Raw genomic sequence first — 23,669 nt, 5'->3', positions numbered from 1 at the left:
GAAGAAGCCATATGATCATAAGTACTAATCCAAAGTTATTACTTAACACCATAACATAAAATTGTTAGAATTTAACTAAACTAGTTAAGTTTACTAACGTCAAGGTTCAAGGTCGGTGGAAGATCAATATCCACCATTTGATTAAAGACCTTTCTAAATCAAACTAAGGGTAAAAAGGCAACATCAAAGTAAAACCAAGAAACTAATCCATTAAAAATTAACACGTAAGGATTCAACGAGCTAGAAAGCTACAGAGGATAAAACTTTCATTCGACACATCACACACCCACCAACGCCATGTCGCAGCATCGTCAACTACTCGCCTCCCCACATGTTGTAGTCAACAGTCGCTCACAAAGCAGAGCAGACTATGCGATCATAACAGTGTGTCCAGTGATGACATGCACGGAGCACAAGAAGAGACTACGTGAACTCTGAAGCACGAGGAGAGGCAGACTGTGGGTTGATGACATGGCGATTGCTAGTTGTGTAGCAGCATTATGTGGTGGGACGCATGCGGTTGAGATGGTGGCTAGAGCAGCAGGTTAGCGGTAGAAGGCGTGCAAACAACGAAAAGTACGAGTACGCACAGGCAACGCGTGGCACAAAGCATGAGTGCACAGAGGCAAACGCACTCGAGACACGACGAGCACAATTTGCGATAATTATGGGAGGCTTATCATGGAAACTTTACTCAAATGGTCGGGAAAGTGCTGCAGGAGCACGTTCATCGAGGGAAAGTGCTCCCGGTGGACTTTCCCTCCAATCATGGTGCACTATAAATTCTCTAGTTTCTCTCTCAAAGAAATGCTGCCATGGCTCAAGCAAGGTCTGATGGCCGCAGTGCTAATCAGCTGCGGCCTCTTGTTTGTTCGCGTGGTTTGCTGCAGAGGGCCGACGGCTCTGCTCGCTGGTCGCAAGGTCTTGCTCTTCCCCAGTTTATTTCTCTTCTTTCACTATTCTTGGAATGTGAAGTGCATTATGCTGCACCTGTATGTGATGCAATTTAAGCAAGCAATCCTTTATCTGCCTCAATAAGCCCGCATGTTTTTTTGCTGTGCTTGCCGTTCCAATAGAGAACACTGTTGTGCTTGCTGCTGTGTACGGTCCAAAAGCGGTTTCAGGGAGGAGAGAAAACGCAGAGCGTGCGATTCTGGAAGTGACATGGAAGCCTAAAACAGGAATTGCAGGTTTGTTCTAGTCCTAAGGAAAAAGTTTCGTGTCCTGTGTACATCTTTAAAATCCCTCGTAGTAAACTGGCCTCAATTAAAACATATGTTCGATGAAAGTTTTCAGTTTCTTGTCTCATATACTTCCTAGGGCACACTATCTAGCGGAGGAAACATGGCAGCTTCATATTTTAGCAAATTATGCCTACGAGATAATGTGCATAAAGTTCTGCAAGCCATTCACAGATCCAGCAAAAATGATTCACGAGCTTTATTAGGCACAGCCAGCCAAGGGTATGGGTTCGGCTCAGGATAAAGCCATACTCATTTATTGTAAGTACCGCTGGGCACTGTCTTGGAACTGTCCATGCATGCACGAAACATATCGAGAGTTATACCATTACATCCGCCAGTAGACCAGAGGAAAGAGTTTTGAGCTACAGGACATGATAATTAAGTGACAACTTCATGAAGGTCCTCACATATGACTGGAATGAGTGCAGCCTATGTTTGCTGGTGGGTATAGATCCCACATGATCACTGAAGAGGGGGCATTAGATTGGGAAATGCTCATCTACGCTATGGGCATCTTGCAGGTCAATTTAGGCCACCTTACAACACGTCCCAGTTTGGTTGACCATCCTCTGATCGTTTAACCTAGCTGCCTGTATCAAGATGTGGAAATCAGCAAGCCCACTTTGATCCAATTAGCCGATTTTTAGGAAAACTTGATGGCTTCGACTTCAAGAAACAGGCTGGCCATGGAGTCTAGATGTTGGCCCAGTAGGGTCTTTTGGTGGGCTAATCAAGCTAGGCTCGTGTTAGGGTATAAAAAAAGGCATCCACCCTTCTTATTCACATAAGTGTTGAGTGGAAGGTGGTTGATAGCCTTCTTGTGACGCTTGTTACTGGTGCCTCTTGTCACTTGCCTCTCTTGATTACTTCATCCTTGGCAATTCTTTTAATGCATTTATGTCTTGGTTGTTTCATCTCCATGCAGTTTTTAGCCCCTAGCACATCTATGGATATGACTTTTTGAATAGCACTCTCTCTGTAGTTTGAATCTTTATATCTTTTTTGCTATAGGCAGTCTTTTATGTTACTTTGTACTTGTTACTTTTCACACAACTATTGATTGTATATAATGGTTGCCAGGAAATGCTGAGAAAGAAGCAGAATTGATATTAAGGAAAACGTTGGAAAGCATTGTTCTCACTGCAATGCATCCTAATACTGCCATTTCTGTCATTATTCAGGTAAATTGACGTGACCAGTGTATTATTTATGTGCTCCAGAAAACGTGTGCCGATAATAAGTTTTTTAGTTTGTTTACAGCTGTTTTTATCTTGCATGTAAAATCTATGAGAGAATTTCACCATGCAGTTATGCACACCAGCAGAAGCTATCTTAAACTCCAAGGATAGCTGACACACATGAGAAGACAACTAGATTTGTATGGATACTGCCCAAAGCAGGCTCTCCACCACAATACAGACATGCTCTCCTTTCTGTTTGATGTCAGTAGCTGCCAAGCATTCGATTGACATCCAAGCACTCCCTTATGGTGCGAGGAGTGATGCACTATTTGCTGTCTGAGAATGTGAGGGAAGCTATGCCTGTATCATGTCCAAATCAATGACAGAAAATAGAGTCGCTTGCTGTAGCAAACTCCTGCAGCGGAAGACTTGTCTCAGGGTTTACACAATGCAAAACAAATCTCACTCCGTCTTGTGCCACAAGTGTTGCTGAAGGAAATTTCAGACACAGGGTTTACACAATGCAAAACAAATCTCACTCCGTCTTGTGCCATAAGTGTTACTGTAAGTAAATTTCAGACACAGGCCATTAGAGCCCTGGGGAACAAAAAGAGCTGAAGGCACGACCTGGAAGGTGGCGGCTGGGGGTCTCCCTCCTCCTTTATAAGAAAGGCTTTTCTGGTCCTTGGAAGGCTTACAGACTCTCTGCGCACTCTCCACTGGAGTAGAACAGTCAAAACATGTATCAAAGAAAGCTCCAAAATAGGCAAACCATGATACAAAATGGTGTGCTCACTCTATCTACGTGTAGCAGCCTGTGTGCTGCCTAGATGTGGGTTGTAGGCACCTCTGGATGCTCCCTTCTACCTGCGTAGAACGCCTCCAACATATGTCAGCATGCGTGCTCCAATGAGCTTCAGTGGGCTGGCAAATTGCTGCTCCAATAGACCTCCCTGCTGCTCTTCTTCCAGATGAAGATCTGCAGCCAAATTGTGGTGCAAATGATTGCATGGACCTCCAATTGGGGCCCCTATTTATAGAGCTAATATGCCCCCTAGTCCGGTCGAAGAGGCCCCTGCAGCGTCCGACCAGAGGCAGGCTGACCCTGCCTCAGTTCTGCCCTGACCAGCAATCCATACAGCCGATCCTGTGAGGCTTGACCTACTCTCCTGACTGCTGACTGGCAGACCCTCTGCCAGCCCTTGTGTGAGAGAATATGTTTGAGATGTCATTTGTATTGATGCTCAAGTATGTGTGGATTTGTATGTGTAAGAGCATGTGTTTATACTATGGTCTACACCCAAACGTTGGGCACTGGTGACGTCGGAGGGAATGTCGTAGTAGCTAGTGCCTGCTATGCGTGGTGGAGTTTATGGTTTTCAACCTTATGAACGACTATCATGAGATTGAAACTTCACTATGTGTTGTGTCTTTAGAGGATGAGTTTGGGCATGCTCATGACTCTTGTTAGAGAAGTAGAGGTAGGTTGCTTGCTTAAGGCCAACACCACCCCACAGCGGAAGATTCATCCAGAGATCACAAGACACTAATGCGGAATACAACTCAAATACCTGTGCTTTACTTAAATATAAGAGTCTGAAAGAGTACTCACATGTTATCCAAAACAGAAAGATATATAGAGATAAATCTCAAGTACAAAAACTTGCCAACATATGTACGGACACCTCTGGAAACAATCCCTGAGGTAAGGTACAAAAACAAGGCTCTGTTTTTCTGCACCCTCTGTAAGGGCTCCTCCTCTCTGCCACGCACCTCTTTGGTAGGCTTCAGTAGCTGCTCAAGGCTCAGCACTCCTACATAAGTCCTGCTCCCAAGGTGTGTTGAAGACAAAGCTCCCTTTGCTGCACCCTTATGCTCTCTGTTTGTGAGTAGGTTGTTGAGAAACCATCTCAACATCATGTGTTCGATACTGTGCATATCACTAACACATAGAGCGCTATAAAGGAAAGGGTTAGAAACCCTAACCCTAGATCTAGTGTACAGTTAGTCATTTGTGGTGTGCTCTCTAGCTGTACCCTCTCTCCTCATCTCCATTCTTCTCCTCTCCTCTTTCCATATTTGTGCATGGGATCATAGCTCCCTTGCCTTCCGTTGAGGCATTGTGATCCGTATCAGAGTGTGTGAGAGATAGTGATTGAGAGTTCTCTTGAGTGATCGTGAGTTCCTTACACCTCACGTCCGTTGAGAGAATTTCTCTTCATTTTGGATGAAGAAATTCCGTCCATTGGCTTGAGAGAAATCTGCGCTCATTAGTTTATTAGTTTTGTGAGCGAAAGAATCGAGAGACAGTTTTAGATAGATCTATTTTTATTCGTGTGAGAGAGCACTTTGAGATTTGAGAGAAAGAAATCTTTGTGAGAGAGATCTAAGGAGAGATCTCTACTCCTCTATACTGCTTTGAAGGAGAGAGAGGGAGTAAAATAGACTTCCAAGCACCGAGCGGCTGGCAGCTCCATCTACGACCACCACCCCTCCATCTACAGCTTCCAAGCAACGCCTTCAAGATGCAGCAAATCACCATGCCTTCACGGGCTGCATACCAGCAGCTGAATCGACTGGCCTCTATCTATCATTCCTACACGAGTTGACTCCTTCTACGATCCAAGCAGCTCATACAACTGAAAACGAGCTTCCAGCACAAGAGGGCTCCAAGAACTCAGCCAACGGGCCGTAGCACCAACCGCCATCGACTTGCATGCATAGCAAATCAACCAGCCTCCGAGCTCTACGCTGCCTTCTACACTCTATGCAGCATCTACAAGCTCCTCCGCCATCTACACCGAGCTCTACACACGACTCAACAACTGACCACAGCGCCTCCATCCACATCACACGGCTCCTCCTCTGTAGCACAGCAGTCGGCTCAACGCAGCTACGCGAGCGCTCCACCTAAGCCGCCGACTAGGCCATCAACTGAAACCGGCCTCTAATCACTCAGAGGGCAGTGGAACTAAACCTTTAATCACTTCAGCACTTATTTACAGCTCACAAAGCATATATCACAACCATTAACCATTGCATGATCACCATTTGGCATTTACCCATTTGTTCACAAGCAAAACCACTGAAAAAGGGATGGAGGCTAGAATGCCCCTGCTCAACAAACATAGACAAGTGCACCCGATTGGCCCCAAACACCGTGGCGCCCCTTTCGGTATTTCTTTATATTTCACAGTGAAATGATTACAAGTTGCATCTGGGAGACCCTTCCTTGCAACTGAGCACGCAGCCCCAATTCACTAAGCCTTCGCAAGGCTTTCAAGCATAGAACACCATCACATAAGTGCACTTAACCCATAGGCTCAATCCAAAGGCATTCTCTTTTCCGAGTGCAATTCCATTGGATGTCCAGATGCAATCACACTGCACCCCAGCTGCACTCTCTTTGAGTGGTTTCCAGATGGCATTCACAAAGCTTTTCAAAGCTCCAGAATAAAATCAGCAAAGTACCCAACCAAAGAATGACTCATGTAGCACTGCCTGGGCACCTGTGAGCCAAGAAAGAGGCAGCACACGTGGCCAACCAATAGCTTATGGCAAAAAGAAATTGCAGCAGCAAAATCACAACTTAGAATTTCACGCCCCCGTAACATACCCCTCTCTTGAAACAACAAACCACAGTTTGGTGCCCCAAAACACAGGAGTGAGCATGAAAGAGTATACAGTGAAAATATGGCTGGGAGAGGCATGCATCCATCCATATACACTGCTCAAAATCTATGTGATCCTCGGCGATCAATAGTCAAGATGCATCAATATCATGAAGTCTCACAAGAGAAATACTGTCAGTTCAGTATCTCAGATGAAACATACAGTGTCATCAAGCGACCTCATGAAATCACGGTGAGCCCGTCTGTACTGAGGGAGTGGAGGTGCTACCCCCCTCTCGAACACCAAGTAATGCTCCAGACGCTCGCTCTGCTGAACTACCTGTAGGAGCCCGGACCGCAGTCGGCTCTAACTGAAAAGCATCAAGATAAAGCTGCAATATCCCAGGTGTTCACCTTCCTCCATCCATTTCGCATCAAGTGATGGGTAATTTTGAAATTTTACCAAGTAGCGACGAATAACTTTACCCTTGAGCTTTCTATCTCTGTGTGCCAGAATCTGCTCTGGGACCAGAAGTTCATCCTGTTCTTTCACTTCAGGCTGCACCTCATCAGGTAAATCATCGAGAATATCTCCATGATATTGCTTTAATAAGCTCACATGACAGGCATTATGTAGCTTCCAGTGCGGAGGCAACTTCAGCCTGTAAGCTACCTCGTTTATCACCATTCTTATCATCATCTGACCTGTCTCTTTTCTTGGATGGCAATCATAAGAGCGGTGTCCCTCTCCTTTGCATATAAAACATTTGTTTTGCTCCATGAGTGACTTTTTCTCTTCATCAAATAACTTGGTACGGGGTTGTTTATTAGGCTGTCCACGCCTTTGACCAGCTTTGAATTGGGCTTTTCCTCCCTTTTAAAACGGTCGTTTGCCATAATTTTTATTTTTAGATTTGATGTCCTTATCCTGGTTTTTGGCAGCCCGTTTGTTGTCTTTTCTCTTGCTGTCCATAAAGCCCAAATTCTTCTCCTGCATTCATGCATATGCTGTCCTTGCATTCTTAATTAATTGAGTCATAGAACCTACCTTGGTTTTGATGCAATAATCATGTAGCTCACTAGGCAATCCACAACAGTACCTCTCTATTTGCTCTTTCATGCTTGTAAGAGCTCAATGGCAGCAAAACATCCCAAAACCTCTTGGTGTAATCATCAAGATTCTTGCAAAGTTTGTATGACAAGTCGTGCCAGTGTGAAAGTACTTCAACTTCAAAAGTTGGAGTAAGCCAAGTAGAAGAGAACACTTGCTTAAATTCCAGCCAAGTAGCAGGTGCATCTCCATGAAGCATAAGGTTGGTGTACCACTTAAGTGCATTGCCTTTCAAAAATGTGGCGACCTTCCTCATCTTGGATGCTTCTATAAACAAACCCCCAAGAAATGCAGCATCAAACTGTTGAAGGAATGTGAGGGCTTTGTACTTGTCCTGTACTCCATTATATGTATCAAACTTGACATGAGAACCACCATCCTTAAATTCTTTATATACATTTGATATTGGCTGTCCCAAAGATGGCTGTATATTTGCAGCATTCCCTTCACTAGGGAGAGCTATGCTTGGCTGAACATTAGGCATGGGAGCATATGCTGTGGCTTGCATGCCTGGCTGCATTCCCACATTGTCATACATGGCTTGCTTTCTATGCCCAATTGGCAGTGAAATCAACATAGCATCAAAGATAGAATCTGTACCAAAATATTTAGGTTGCTGCCTCAAATATGGCTGAGGTGGTTGAGCCACATTTATGGACTGCACATTATTATTTTGAGGAGTAGAAGTATCCAAACCAAGGCCTTGTGCTGGCTGCTCATACTGTTGCACTGGCTGTACTTTTTGTACCTCTTTCTCAAGTGCTCTTTTGGGTGATTCCTCTCTCTTGGAAGTCACTTCCTGAGTCATTTTTGATGGCTGTCCCTCATGGGAAATTGATGCATGAGTGTGCGGTCCGCCATGAGAAGCTGATGCATGTGTGTACTCACTCTTTCCGTGCTTGTGCTTTCTTGATTTCTTCTTTTTCTTGGCATTTGTTTGCACAATCTGAGCCAAATTTTGAGCCAGCTGAGTCAAAGCAGACACTGCACTTGCAAGCTGTGCATTCTGTTGGAAAGGTCACCTCCCCATCTGTAAGCCCCCATATGAGGAGAGCATGGGGGAGGGAGACCTAGGGCTGTGCCCAACAGGAAAAGAGAGAAAGGGGCTGCCACATAGACAGCATCATGGCTGGTATGTGGGCAGCACATCTAGGACTGTTAAGGGCAGGACACAGGGCCAGGAAAGTACGGAGCAGAAGCAAGACAGTCTGGACAGAATGCGCAGGATCTAGGACATGGAGGCGCACTGTTTGCAGTGGCACAGACATGGCAAGGAATGCAGGCTCAGATCTGCAGCAAGGAATGTGACTGGCAGTGGGGAGGTGGCAGGCCTTTTATAGGCTGCATATTTGCCTTGAATGGAGGGCCAAAAGCCCTGGAAGTTTGGGCCATAAAAGGCCTGAATTGTGAGCCCTTTAAGGGCAGTTTTTCCCAAGCAGACTGGGTCGGTTTTTTGTACAGACTCAGTCGGTTTTTGTACAGACTGAGTCGGTTGGCTGGCCAGGCCCTTGAGGCCTATAAAAGGAGAGGCCTCAGGCCTCATTTCAGCATCATCTGGAGCAGCAATTCCATCAGCAGAAAGAGCAGCAGCAGGGCTATCTTTGGGCCTACAGTCAGGAGGAGAAAGAAGTGCCTTGTGCTGCAGACTTAGCCTGCAGGAAGCTGCCCACCTAGACTGGTTTCCAGACAGCAAGGTGGAGAAGATCATTCTAGACGGAAAGTCTACTCACGCTCGAGGTGGAGCACGCGGACTCTAGTCTAGAGATAGCCAGTAGATAGGAGAAGGACTTTTGTGGTAAGATCAGAGGACCACACCACTGGTGGGACTCTGGATCTGTCTCTCTTGTATTGTGTCCATAGTTGTGGACGGAAATATATTATTTGGTGGTTTCTCTATCTAGTTTGGTTCATTGTCTATTGATGAGTCTGCATACCTATTGAATGCACATAAGTAAAGAAGTTTGTGATTCCACACCCACACCGCACACTGTGTGAGCTCCTGGGCATTATTTCCGCTGCGTGTACCCTCTGTTGGGTCATTTCTAACATGGTATCAGAGCCCAAGTAGGAGGCTCACAGGTGTGGAAGCCTGAAGGCAGGGACCTTGCTGAAGGACGACCCTGATTCAGAAGCTCTAGGGAATCGACTTTCACGACTGGAGGATTGTGCCCTTGCGAGAAGGAGGGTGACTCAGGTTCAGTCAGGTGTGTTCAGAGTTCTGGGTTACTGCATTTGAGTTTGGTTGATTTTGCTGTGTGGTATATACAGCAGAGATGTCGACAGCCTCTTCAGCCCCTGCTATTCCTTCCTCCTCTTCCAGTCTTCTCTCTTTCACTATCCCTAACTTTGGAGAGTCTGGGAACCTGGACGGGACTAACTACCCGATCTGGAAAGTGAAGATCCGGAGTCATTTAGTGGCTCGGAAGCTGTGGAAGCTGATCACGGGAGAGGAGTCGAAGCCGGAAGACATGGTGGACACTAAAGGGAAGGTACTCATGGCAGTAGACAGAGAGGAGCTTGAAGCTTGGGAAGAAAGAGATGCCCATGCCCTGGCAATGATAATAGGGACTACGGCGGACTCTGTTCTTCCGCATATCCAGCTAGCCGAGACGTCAGTAGAGGCGTGGGCATCCTGAAGGATCTGTACGAGACATATAATACCTCCCGGATCGTGCTTCTTCAGCATCAACTCTACAATCTTGATATGGAAGAAGGCGATACGGTGCATGATCATCTGACGAAGGTCAAGGTGGTGCGGGATCAGTTAGCAGCGATTGGTCAGAAGACGGACTCATGCCATCTGGCCTTGATGGTACTGAGGAGATTGCCTCGGAGTTTCAAGAGCTTTGTTATGGCTGTGACAGGAGGACAGAGGACCAAACCTCTGACATTTGAGGAGTTGTGTCCTTTACTGCTACAGGAGGAAGCTCGGGAGAAGCTCTACAACGGGGACAAAGATGACAAGGCGATGCTGGTAAAGGATTCCGCAGGTAAGGGAAAGGGCAAGCCTAACAATGGCAAGTCCAATAAAGATGACTCTGATGACGAGGGGACTTCGAAGAGGAAGCACAAGAAGAAGTGTTTCTATTGTGATACGCCCGGACATTTTGCAAAGGACTGCAGGAAGAAAAAGGCGGATCTGAAAAACAAACAGGAGTCTGACCCAGATTCAGAGGGAAAGGCCAAAGCTAATGTGGTAATCGAAGAATTGTTCCTGTGACATCACCGAGTGTTACCGAGGTCAGGTATGTTGATCCCGAAATCACAGTAAGGATGTCTGACATAGAGAGTTGGGTCGACGAGGAGTCAGATGCCTTTGTGAAGGTGAAGGACAGTATGGAGTGCTTGGAACCTTCCAGGTGTGTAGCTGTTGACACTGACACAAGGGTGGATTCCATGGAAAGCCCTGGGGTCTCATGGTCAGATGGATGCCGGACTTCAGAAGGGGACAGTACAAGATTACACAGGATCTTGGCGGGTGCCTCATTGAGGTACAGGGTTTGCTTTCAGAGCAAACATTGAGGCAGTACAACAGTCTGGTATGTATTTGATATTCTGCATTTGAGCCTTTATAGCATGCTGTGGAGAGATTTTGCTCTTCATTTGTCTCAGGTGATAAGAGATTGGAAGGAATTGGCCTTCTTCGAAGGCAGAAGGGGAAGTTTTGGTGCTTCTTCAAATCTCGGACGCAGATTGCTAGAAGGTGGTGGACAAAGAGTACTGAAGCCAGAAGAGTACCTGCTTGAGAACTCAGCGAGAGTTCATGGTCCAGGTTATCTGGATAAATTCATTGGTTGCAGACCTTGCCAAAGGAAGGACGGGTTGAAACAGACCCTCAGAGCATGGTGCTTGGAAGACTCCAGGTTGTTCACTCATTATGAGGGGGACGACTGGAAGATCGTGACGGCTGGGTTGCTCAAGTTCAGAGGCGGGAATGCGACTGAAGGAGGTGGTACCAGGAGGTGGTACCAGAGATGGACCTGTGTACCAGGATGGTGTGCGGAAGCAGAACCGGACCTGGTGGAGCAGGAGCCACTGGATGAAAAGCCAGGAAAAGATTTCGACACCGAAAGGTTCCAGAGGACTACGACCAGGGAGTTACTGGAGCATCTTCATCGACGTGTTGGCATTGGGCTGAGATGTGTCGGTGAGAGGGGGTGTTGGAAAGGTCACCTCCCCATCTGTAAGCCCCCATATGAGGAGAGCATGGGGGAGGGAGACCTAGGGCTGTGCCCAACAGGAAAAGAGAGAAAGGGGCTGCCACATAGACAGCATCATGGCTGGTATGTGGGCAGCACATCTAGGACTGTTAAGGGCAGGACACAGGGCCAGGAAAGTACGGAGCAGAAGCAAGACAGTCTGGGACAGATTGCGCAGGATCTAGGACATGGAGGCGCACTGTTTGCAGTGGCACAGACATGGCAGGGAATGCAGGCTCAGATCTGCAGCAAGGAATGTGACTGGCAGTGGGGAGGTGGCAGGCCTTTTATAGGCTGCATATTTGCCTTGAATGGAGGGCCAAAAGCCCTGGAAGTTTGGGCCATAAAAGGCCTGAATTGTGAGCCCTTTAAGGGCAGTTTTTCCCAAGCAGACTGGGTCGGTTTTTTGTACAGACTCAGTCGGTTTTTGTACAGACTGAGTCGGTTGGCTGGCCAGGCCCTTGAGGCCTATAAAAGGAGAGGCCTCAGGCCTCATTTCAGCATCATCTGGAGCAGCAATTCCATCAGCAGAAAGAGCAGCAGCAGGGCTATCTTTGGGCCTACAGTCAGGAGGAGAAAGAAGTGCTTTGTGCTGCAGACTTAGCCTGCAGGAAGCTGCCTACCGAGACTGGTTTCCAGACAGCAAGGTGGAGAAGATCATTCTAGACGGAAAGTCTACTCACGCTCGAGGTGGAGCACGCAGACTCTAGTCTAGAGATAGCCAGCAGATAGGAGAAGGACTTTTGTGGTAATATCAGAGGACCACACCACTGGTGGGACTCTGGATCTGTCTCTCTTGTATTGTGTCCATAGTTGTGGACGGAAATATATTATTTGGTGGTTTCTCTATCTAGTTTGGTTCATTGTCTATTGATGAGTCTGCACACCTATTGAATGCACATAAGTAAAGAAGTTTGTGATTCCACACCCACACCGCACACTGTGTGAGCTCCTGGGCATTATTTCCGCTGCGTGTACCCTCTGTTGGGTCATTTCTAACACATTCAACAGAGTAGCATCATCTGACTCACTGCTAGAACTACTATCACCGTTGAGCTCAGTTGTAGCTTCATGTGTGGCCTGCTCAAAAGGCATTTGTTGTGCTCCCTGCAGCTACACTAGCTGGATCATTAAGGCTTTCCTGCCTTCTCCTTTGAGGAGTTGTGGAGCTCCCTTGCTCATGGGTACTCACCATGTTTATGGTTGTAATATTCAGCTGTCAAAAAGTGCAGCAAAGATATTCTTCGACCAAACTACCGAGGCCCACCTCTTGAGAAAGAGTGTGTGGTATCTCGGCAATGGAACCAATGAAACCGGCCTCTAATCACTCAGAGGGCAGTGGAACTAAACCTTTAATCACTTCAGCACTTATTTACAGCTCACAAAGCATATATCACAACCATTAACCATTGCATGATCACCATTTGGCATTTACCCATCTGTTCACAAACAAAACCATTGAAAAAGGGATGGAGGCTAGAATGCCCCTGCTCAACAAACATAGACAAGTGCACCCGATTGGCCCCAAACACCGTGGCGCCCCTTTCGGTATTTCTTTATATTTCACAGTGAAATGATTACAAGTTGCATCTGGGAGACCTTCCTTGCAACTGAGCACGCAGCCCCAATTCACTAAGCCTTCGCAAGGCTTTCAAGCATAGAACACCATCACATAAGTGCACTTAACCCATAGGCTCAATCCAAAGGCATTCTCTTTTCCGAGTGCAATTCCATTGGATGTTCAGATGCAATCACACTGCACCCCAGCTGCACTCTCTTTGAGTGGTTTCCAGATGGCATTCACAAAGCTTTTCAAAGCTCCAAAATAAAATCAGCAAAGTACCCAACCAAAGAATGACTCATGTAGCACTGCCTGGGCACCTGTGAGCCAAGAAAGAGGCAGCACACGAGGCCAACCAATAGCTTATGGCAAAAAGAAATTGCAGCAGCAAAATCACAACTCACCAAGCCCTGAAAACTCGAACCAAGTCCTCAATCGCCAAGAGGACATAGTAGCCAATGCCCAATTGCATTCTCAGCCAAAGAGGAGTGCAAAGGCATGAAGAAAGAGCATTTACAAGAGCCGACCAGCAAGAATTCCACTGAGAAATGCGAAAAGAAGCACTTCTGTCGTGAAGAAATGGGAGTTCTTGGGCTCAAAAGAAGCGTGCTTCAGAGACGAATGCATTGAGAAGGTTTTGGAGAAGTTTCATTGCCGGAAAGTCCTCCAAAACTGAGAAAAACCAGTCAACAAGCGCGTGGGACCACTCGAAATTCAACAGAAAGCTGTAGCTTTGCAAGAGGAGAGGTCCAGGATGCGGTAGAAGGAAAAAGGTCCAAAAAAAGCCACTTTTGCAAATTCGACCAGCAAAAGAAGTGCTCAGCTCTGCCCGTTCTACCAAATGCACGGAGGGAAAAGCATATTACTACGAAGGGGAGGCAGAGGGGAAGCCATCGGGCCAAATAGAAGTCGAGGAATCCAAACGGGTGAGGAGTTATGAAGAAAAACGGAATTCAGCTGAAGGAGGCTGAAAAACCAGTCCAAAATCTCAACAAAGGGAAACGGAATTCAGCTGAAGGAGGCTGAAAAACCAGTCCAAAATCTCAAGATGAGAGAGAAAACCACACATGTGAAGTTTAGAAGGCCCAGGAAGGTCCAGTAATGGCAAAGGAGCATGTAGAAGGCACTAGAGCCACCTGGAACTCTAGGGGGGGCCATTGAAGGTACATGGCCCTCTAGGGGGCCCATTAAAAATGCCACATCATCATTTCCCAACAACCACCCTTTTAATTCCTTGGAATGCCTTTGGGCCTAGGGATTAATTATGCTTATGTGCTAGGCACCATGCCGCGTTTAATTACACATTATTAAGCCCATGCTTGGACTTTTAAAACCAAAGTTGTCATGGTATTGTAGTACATTAAAGTACTTAGAATTTCACGCCCCCGTAACATCAACCTTCTCACCGACTAAGCCATCGGGCTCTTGCAATCCCGAGCGTCTCAATATAGAGAACGACCTACGCATCACCTCTAGCAGTCCAGTGCCATTACCAGCTAACAAGGCTCGTCGTGGTCGATGGCTATCTTAACGCAATGCCTTGCACACAACGGCTACATAGCTACCTCCAACTGACTGGCAAATGACCGACACACTATGGCATCCACGACGAACCATAGCTAGCTTCAGCCACCGATCGTCTTCTTAAGCTCAACACATGGTCAAGTTGACTTCTACATCCTCTACGTAGACCACTGGCACGCAGCCTGAACACGAACCTCGATGGATCTTTTTTCGTCAACAGAATCTGATGAAGATTTCGTTCGCATGTAAAAAGATTCCACCAGTCGACGTCCTAGCCAACCCTTGGAGATAACTACACTTGGCTAGTCTTAAGACACGTGGCATAAGCCTCATCAGCAAGATTGACCCTGCTGACACATCACCACTCCTTATCCTCCACGTGGCACGATCGCCACGTCAGCATCTTCGGGCTTATGCCATGTTAGCATCCTCACATCACTGAACCCATGTCAGCAGATCTCAGCACATCTGCCATGTCATCTGCTAACTCAGCAGAGCCACGTCATCACTGCCTAGTCACTGCACCTTAGTAGCCATCTTAGCATTGCCACGTGGCACTGACTCCTTCTTGGCACCCTTACCTCTCCACAGGCACTGCATGTGCACCCAGCCACCACATCATCACTACTCCACAGGCACACCCCTTGCCACTCTGCATGTGAACACAATGGCCACATCACTGCCACATCATCATTTTTCATCCTTTTTGCCCCTCCACCTAGATCAAGCCGTATCTCTTGATCCAGGAAGAATTTGAGGGCGCTCCAAAAAAAAAAACACTCGATTTTCTGTGCTCTATACGCTCGTCACATCATGAGGAAATCATTCAAACAGAGGAACATTCCAAGGACGAGGGAATGCATCCATCAATGTGTCCAACATTCAGTGCAATAAGTTTGGACACTATGAAAGAGATTGCTGCACACAGTAGTACGACCAAGGCGGTCAATCCAAGAGCATTCGAGAGAATTTTCGAGAAAAGTCATAAGCAAAGTGGGCATCAGCATCCAAGAGGAAATCATTCAAACAAAGGAAGATTCCAAGGACGAGGGAATGCGTCCACCAATGTATCCAACATTCAGTGCAATTACTGTCATAAGTTTGGACACTATGAAAGAGATTGCCGCACGAAGTAGTATGACCAAGGCGGTCAATATAGGAGTAATCAAGGAAATTTTTGAGGAAGAGAAAATCAGCGCAGTGGTCACAGTCATTATGCCAATGAACCTTAGAATATGTTTCTTGCAAGCGAGGATATGCAGAAGACTGATATAGTGTACCTTGACATAAATTGCAATTCAATAGGTGAATGCAATTATCAAGTCGATCAGGCATATCAGGATTCTTGGTACATCGACAACGGCGCATCATCTCACATGACAAAGCATCAACAATGGTTCACAGAGATGAAACCATTAGAAGGACAGAAGAGCATTATCTACACGACAGATAACACACCAAATCCAGTTCAAGGGAAAGGCATTGTTCCTATGAACAATTTCACTGGTACGAAAGGATTCGTGAAAAATGTACTTGTGAGAAGTGCAGCGGAAATGAACGGAAGAGAGAGAGATAGCACGCCTACACACACACACACACACACACACACACACTGAGAAGGAGAGAAAGGAGAGAGAGACACACGAGAATTGCAAGTGATCTCTGGAGCATACTTGCCAGCCGAAATGGAAACAGAAGAAAGAGAGACAGGAAAAACCAGGGAAACAGGGTTTCCGGACCCCGCGGAAACGGAAACAGAAGAAACGGCAATATGGTATAATTTATGTATTAAATTTTATTTTTTATACATAATACAATTATCAATAGAGTGCAAATTATACATAATACAATTATCTATACTTGAAGCATCATGCATGCTTCTATGATTCTAAATTCCTATAATGATTGATCTATCTAGTATCATCTATTATTTATGAATGATGCTTCAGTAATCAACATGTGTCGTGAACTAAAGTCTAAGTTCTAAGTTTTGACTTCTAACAAGTTTGAAGTTACAACAATCTGAAGTTTGACAGAGAGGATGGAGAGGTGAGAAAGGATGGAGAGGTAGAAGGAGGATGGGGAGGTAGAAGGAGTCAGAGGGGGATGAGAGGTAGATCGTAGAAGGAGAATGGAGAGGTAAGAAAGAAGAGGTAGTAGAGGGATGGAGAGTTGAAAGCAGACTGAGGATGGAGAGCAGCTACCAGTCTGCAGGATGGAGGGATGGAGAGGAGAGCAGGTTGCAGGTGCGAGGGCCCAGGAATCAAAGATGGAGACGCTGGAAAGCAACATGATGGAGAGCAGCAACACGAGAGGCGGCAGAAACGATGACAGGAGGCGACGAATCGGCGAAAAACGTTTTAATCAAAAGAAGACAAAAACAGTTTAATAAAAAAAGGCCCAAAAAAAAAAACTGTGATAACGAAATGGTGTTTTCGTTTCCAGGCTAGAAACGGCTGTTTCTGGTAACTATGCTTTGGAGAAAACCCCACTACATCTAGTGGGTTGCTCGAGAGCTCGGAACACATAGCTCAACAACCAACAGAAGGGAGCACAACTCTCCATAAGGGATGAACTACTGCGTCTCAAGGGCCAACTGACATGCCACCCCCAGCCTCTAGGCCTCTCCAATGTGCAGCAATATATGCCTACACAAGAGCAACCAAGGAAGGGCATGTGAACCAGCATGGGGCCTAGAAGGACCACGTAGTACCTACCCTAGTCTATCCTCACGGGGACAGGCACACCCACAACAGAGGTCCGCACTCTCTACCCTAGCCTCACTCACTGGGCGGGCACACCGCGCACCCACAAGCAAGGCCCTCTCTCTCTATGGTGACATCAAGAGATGACCTCTAATAGTACTCTATGTTTCGAAGTTCAGCAAAAATCTCGCAAGTTGGAAAAATGACAGAACACAACTATCGAGTCATCTTTGACGAATATGAATGCACTATCAGAGACAAATCCAGAGGATATCAGCCAGTAGGAAAAGTAGTCAAGGAAGGACACGCTTATTCAGAATGCTAGCTTCAGTTCTAGATTTACATGCCATGTCAGCTTAACTGCAACCGATGCCACTTTCCACAGTATGGCTCAAGAGATATGGACACATCAATTTCAAAATCTTGATACATCTAAGAAATCAGAATATGGCCATTGGAATTCCTAAGCTTCAGTTTCTTGAAAAAGTTTGTGAAGCATTTTGCTTTGGTAAACAAAAGCAAACCAACTTTGGCAGAAGTACCTCTCAAGCACGAGGTATTCTTGATTTGATTAATGTATGGAGTTACGCACAAACCTACAGCATCAATGGTTCACTTTACTACCTTACCTTTATCAACGACTACAACAGATATTGTTGGGTTTACTTTTTGAAAGAGAAATCTTAAGTCTTTTTCAGATTTTAAGAATTCAAAGCCATGGCTAAGAACTAGATAGACAGAAAGATCAAATTCATGAGATCAGACAAAGGAGGTGAATACATGTCTTGTCTTCAGCATTCATAAAATTTTGCAAAAGTAATGGCATTCAAAGGCAATTCACTTGCGCAGATGCTGCTCAGCAGAATTTAAGAACTGAAAGGAAGAACGGTACTTTAGTAGACAGTGCTAGAGCAATGCTCAGTGAGAAGCATCTTCCGAATCAGTATTGGACAAAAGCAATTGCCACTGCAAACTACTTGATTAATCGGCTTCTAACCAAACCGATTCAGGGTATCACACCTTGTGAAGCATTCATTCGATACAAGCCACGCATTGGGTATTTTCGCATTTTTGGTTGCATAGCATATGCCCACATACATGACGATCATCGCAGAAAATTGGATTTGAAGTCATGTAAATGCATCATGGTTGGCTATAGTGAAGAAAGCAGAGCATACAAGTTGTATGATTCCATTGATTGTAAGGCCATTATCTCCAGGGATGTAATCTTTGGAATAAAAAACATCAAATACACAGAAGATAGGCATCCCGATTACTCTCTCAACTACAGAAAAGATTGATGAAGAAGAGCAAGAATTGCCAAAGACACCCTGAGAAGAGCAGCAACTTAGATGATCTACTTGGGAACACAGACCACTAGCCAGATTGACATAAACTCAGAAAGGAAAAGCAATGCCCTTACGATTACCATCATGGCTACAGAAGAGCCAATGTACTTCGAAGACGCAGTTGACAAGCCAGAATGGCAAACTGCTATGGATGAAGAAATGAAGCTTTATACAAGAACAATACTTGGGAACTATGCAATCTTCCACGAGGAAAGAAGGCCATAGCAAACAAATGGGTTTAAAAAGTGAAGTACAATTCAAATGGAAGCATTGAAAGATACAAAGCCAGACTAGTTGCAAAAGGATTTGCACAACAATATGGTCAAGATTATGATGAGACTTCTGCTCTAGTAACAAAGATGGACTCCAAACGGTTCTTTATATCATTACTCTCATCTCCACTCGTCTCCTCTCCCCTCTCCATATTTGTTCATAGGTCTATACCTAGGTGTGCTGTAGACATCTGGACTTTTGTCTTGCAAGAAACGTTGGCTGGTATATGGTATTTTTATTGCTCTTCACTCAATTGAGGTGATTTGCAGGCTGAGTAGACTTCTAGCTCCTCCTGGTCTCTCTGTATGCAGCCCAATCTAAGCTCTGAAGAATACGTTTGGCCCCCTACCAGGGGCCCTTTATATAGGGCAGGTTTCCCTCCAAAGTAGGCCAACTTGGCCTTGATCTGGCTGACGAGATCAGCCCTCCTGACTAGGTGCATTCTCTTGGAAACAAGCCGACCACATTATGGGTCTTTGCTAACCAGTCTGTTGCTTCTTTTTGTGCCTTGTGGCAGTCCTTTTGCCCTTTGCTAGGCTCATGGCTGGGCCCTTTCCAGCCCTGCAGCCAGCCTACCCAAATAAACTTGCTGCCCACCTGGCAGCCTCACCCCTTCCCCATAAGTATGCTGAGGTGTCAACCCTTAGAGCTCTCATTTGGAGCCCACAGGTGGGGGGATTTTTAAAGGAGACCATGCAATATTTAATCATTCTACTATGGATGATGGTATTTACGTACATGCATTTTTAGATTGTTATTATTGAGGCAACCATGATTAAAGATTGTCTTTTTGTTTCCGTAACTACTTAGCATCCAGAATTTTGATTGGACGATTCAGGTTATGCTCTAATATGACCAGATTTAGTAGCCATAGTACTGATTTTTAACTTTGTATAATTCGTCTTGATGTAGGTTGTCAATGATGATGGTGCAGTATCCTTTTCCAGCAGATTTCTTTGAAGCAAGTCGTTTATAAAATCGAAATAGTACTTGTAGGTATTAGCATAGAAGAACGATCAAGAAGGTTTTGGAGCCCTTATGAGGTTTCCAAGGGTATAGTTAGGTCAAATTAATGAGGTGTATGCTATTTGCATTTGCTGTATTGATGGTCAGAGCCTAGGACACCCTATGCCTATCAAATTTTGAGCCTTAGCTCAATTGGGGCATTCTTGGGAGTGGGGCCTCCTGAGAATACCCAGCACAGATGGAGCCTGTCCAAGCCTAACATCACTTCTGCATGGATGGGCTGTGTGGTATGGGACACGTAGTTTGACCTGGGATTTGGGTGCTTATGTGCTAGGATCTATGGTTGGTTGGTGACGTGTGTCCCTGTGTTTGTCTTCTAACTTGTTGTGGTACTTGCAGGTAGCTTGTGGATTTAGGTTAGCTTTGGCTTGGCGAACTTGTAAGGGTTGTTTCACCTATGAATGCATGAAAATAGCGCATAGAGCTGTCAGGCTAAGTCTGCATTTGTGTTGTTAAGTGTGAGAGAGAGCTCCTTGACTTAATATATTGGAAGCTGTTAGCATGTGCTGTAAATGCAGCTTGTGCGGCCCTTGTTGATGCTGGAATTCCTATGAGTGGTCTTGTCGGTATGATATCTGTAGCCTTCACTTACCTTGATTGTGGTTGTGGGAGGATTTTGTTTCAACTTGTTTCATTTGCCTCATGGCGTGTGAGTTGTCTATGTTTTCTGTGATCCTACAGCTGCCGTGAGTTGTGCTGTTGATTCAAAAGAAGAAATCTGCCTTGATCCAACAAAGGGAGAGGAAAAAGTACGTGGTCTTTCCCATGCTTTCAGCTCTACTTTTGTCTTTTGGTTTTTAACAGCTGATTAGCTGTTTTATCTACTTGCAGAGACATGTTCTTGATCTCATTATTTATATTTGAAATCTCAGATAGTGCTTGTTGCTTGCAGGAATTCCGTGGGCATGTCTGTCTTGTTTTCCCTGGTCACTCTTTGTCTGTGGCAGCTGCAGACTCTCGGATGATTGACAATGAACCTATAGAATATGGCATTATTTCGTCTATAACAAGGGGTGCCATGTCTGGTAAGCTTCACGTTTTTCAGAAATTCACACTTGTTTGCAACTGTGTACTTATTATCAGTAAGAATGGATTGAGAGTTGTACAATACCTAAAGCAACAATGGATTGCTCCAATTGTGCACAAAACTGCTGCATTTAGCGGAATATATAATCTGCTTAATGTGAGTGGACTTCCCTTCCTTTTATCAAATCTTCTGTTTGAAACCAGACAATGTCTGTTCCATACTTGCAATCTAAAAGAATTGCTATGTATGATCATGCTGTGAAGCCTGAATAGTTTAGTTTCTGAATGACCCCTTCTAGAATGCTTGCAACCAGAGCAGCTGTAGTGACGTTGTCCTTTTGAAGTTTTTTTTTGCATAAATACTCACTAAAGCATTGCCCAGTGTCCTCGCAGATCTTATTATTTTTCTTTGATCTCCAATTCTGTCTTGGGACTGCTGGACGTCTGTGTAATACAGCTAGGGGAGTACTTTACCTAGGCTGGCTTTGTTTTCCTTAAGATGATGGACGCAAATATTGAAACAATGACTTTCTTTTCAAGTCCCATGCCTAGTGCAAGTACTTTCTGTTGAGAGTCTTTTTGACATTCTATACCTTCTTTTATGCTGGTGCAAGGACTGTCTTAGATTCAATCAAGCTGCTTTTATGAACATTCTATCTGACTCTTAACAGAGGCTGAGATTAGAAACGCTTAATACTATGATGTTCTCATTACGAAGGAGAAAAGGATCAACGTGATTTCCTGCTGAAACAGAGATAGAGGGTTACATAGCTCCTAAGGCTTGTTGTTGGGCAGTCGATGATTATTTCAATTGCTTGGAGCGAGGTCTTGCAGCAAGTTCCAAGGTGGCTGATTTTGCAAGGACAAGCTTAGAACGTGTTCAGGTCTGCATCTTGTTTGTCAAACCATAATGCTATCATGTGCCGTGTGCCAAATTTAATTGCAATTTCAACTTGTTATGTAGTCTAATCTTGTCCTAATAATGTGTATATTCAGAGAGGAATGGAGATGGCTGCCACAAAATAACATTCAGGGTAATTTGCTTTTTTCATTGGCGTCCAACTTTATAATAGTTTCAAGAGAAGGCTTCTACTATAATAATCTTTGCAAGTGTTTCATTTCCTAAGTTACATATATGACACGCATACATGCACCTCTTGCACTCCCGTGTGTGCACTCATAAACACGAAATAGATAGACATGTACTTAATATATACTTATACATATGCATACATGTATTGTATATATATGTGTGTTTGCCACGTGCACATGCGTGCACGCAGCATATGTGGGTGGGTGTGCATGTGTGTGGTTATGTATTATGTAGAGGGATTTCATTCAAATTGTTGATTTTTGGTAGGTGCTACTTTCATGGAGGCTTGTGTGCAGGTTAATTATAAGCATACTCCAAAGGGGCTCCAAATTGCTATTAGTTTCTTGGGGCACTTCAGATGGACTTGGGTGATTTTGAACGTTTATGATGTAGTTGGAGATTGAGATGGTGGTCATTTCAAGATCGTGTCTCTATATGTCATCATGTTCTACGTATTCTTTGGTGAAAAAGAAATAGGCTCTCTTGTGATGAAGAATAAGAGCTTGCTGATATCCGATTCACACAGGTGGAGCTAGTTTGATACCTATTACGATTTGAGTGTCACATTTTGGCGATACCTGAGGACTTGTTATCAAAGATCTTTTCCAACTCCATGTTTGGATGTGAACTGGTGGACCAAAAAGAAGTCAAGTTTCTCATTGAAAGGAAAAAGATGAAATAGTGTACGTGTCTTTAAAAGAAACAAGTGCTTGTAACAAGTTTACGATTGTTTTGGGCAACAAATTGAACAACTTTTTGTGGAATTTGGTTTGCAACATCATACTTTATTAATAATATTAAGGATAGTTAAATTGAATGGATTTTATGACTCGTCAAACTAGTGCTAATCTGGTTGCATAAATTTCAGGTCTACACATATAGTTGAATCCCACAGCTCATCCATACACTATTTTAAGAAGTAGATGAAGAGATGCTGACAATTTGATAATTAAAAAGACTCTAAACTAAGATTGACTCAGAACATAAGACGTAAACTAATGGTAGCTCATCTCCACCAAGCTTGTTGATGTTGTACAAAGGATCCTCAAGATCATGACTCAACTAAGGACTCCTACAGCATGGTGTGCTAGCTATGAACCAAACTGAACTACAAACTGACTCTCATGAGTCCTACAATATCATCTCATTTCCGGGTAGGTGTCGACTATGTAGTAGCTCCATTCCTTATTATTGACTTGATAGAAATTTCTCCCACCAAAGTGATGTTGCATGCAAACTCCACGTGACCTTTTAATGTGACCTATCTCTTGCCATAACTCCACATCGACCAACCAATCATCACGCCCATGCACATGTCGAACGGTCCAAATGGCAAGCTTTTTCGACCCTTATCTTGTGTTGGAGGTTTTGCCGAGTAGATTGAGGGCTTTTCCTTAGAACTATCATTTTGCATTATTTTTACATTATGCATTGGTGTGGATGCCCATTTAGTAGCTCCACCCTCACAGCTTGATTGTACTAGGGTTTCACAGTCTCATAGACCCATCAGTCTTCCAAAGACTTTAATAAACTCTCTCTCTCTCTCTCTCTCTCTCTCTCTCTCTCTCTCTCTCTCAATTCCCTCGTCCTTGCAACTCCCTTCGCTCATGCTGCTCTGTAGCACCTTCCACTTGCGCTCTCCTATCCCTCATCGGCGTTGTCTCTTGCAGGTTTATTGCTCCTGTAGCCCCTTCTCGCCTGTGTTGTAGCCCCCTACCGCTCGCATGTAATCCTCCTTGTAGCTCTCGCTCTGCTTGCAATCCCCT

General features: G+C 44.9%; 1 protein-coding gene across 3 annotated transcripts; it reads left to right on the top strand.

The window, feature by feature from the left end:
• The first annotated feature begins 682 nt into the window (after window positions 1-682).
• Window positions 683-22,656, top strand: LOC147884212 (Ribosomal protein S5 domain 2-like superfamily protein). Of its 3 annotated transcripts, none has more exons than XM_087398540.1 (10): window positions 683-921; window positions 1,077-1,190; window positions 2,325-2,425; window positions 19,671-19,691; window positions 20,278-20,350; window positions 20,466-20,533; window positions 20,677-20,809; window positions 21,606-21,694; window positions 21,807-21,844; window positions 22,171-22,656. In XM_087398540.1, exons 1-9 carry the CDS (start codon window positions 816-818, stop codon window positions 21,834-21,836), a joined length of 735 nt encoding a protein of 244 aa, XP_087254666.1. In that variant the 5' UTR covers window positions 683-815; the 3' UTR covers window positions 21,837-21,844; window positions 22,171-22,656. The 3 variants fall into 3 exon arrangements, with proteins under 3 accessions (XP_087254666.1, XP_087254665.1, XP_087254664.1); XM_087398539.1 differs by having other exon boundaries at window positions 684-921; window positions 22,200-22,656; XM_087398538.1 differs by having other exon boundaries at window positions 684-921; window positions 22,188-22,656.
• Window positions 22,657-23,669: the final 1,013 nt, after the last annotated feature.

Source organism: Dipteris shenzhenensis, chromosome 27, assembly GCF_047967505.1.
Source record: "Dipteris shenzhenensis isolate YYH24624 ecotype China chromosome 27, Dip_SZ_1.0, whole genome shotgun sequence".
Classification (NCBI taxonomy): Eukaryota; Viridiplantae; Streptophyta; class Polypodiopsida; order Gleicheniales; family Dipteridaceae; genus Dipteris; species Dipteris shenzhenensis.
The sequence above is the reverse complement of the archived record's forward strand: the minus strand, read 5'-3'. Positions and strand labels throughout refer to the sequence as shown.

Excerpts from the sequence above, each read along its gene's own strand:
- LOC147884212 (XM_087398540.1), top strand. The coding sequence starts at position 816 with ATGGCTCAAGCAAGGTCTGATGGCCGCAGTGCTAATCAGCTGCGGCCT. Across the intron at positions 20,351-20,465 it reads TCCTATGAGTGGTCTTGTCG|CTGCCGTGAGTTGTGCTGTT; the intron begins GTATGATATCTG and ends GTGATCCTACAG. Across the intron at positions 20,810-21,605 it reads AACAAGGGGTGCCATGTCTG|TCGATGATTATTTCAATTGC; the intron begins GTAAGCTTCACG and ends GTTGTTGGGCAG.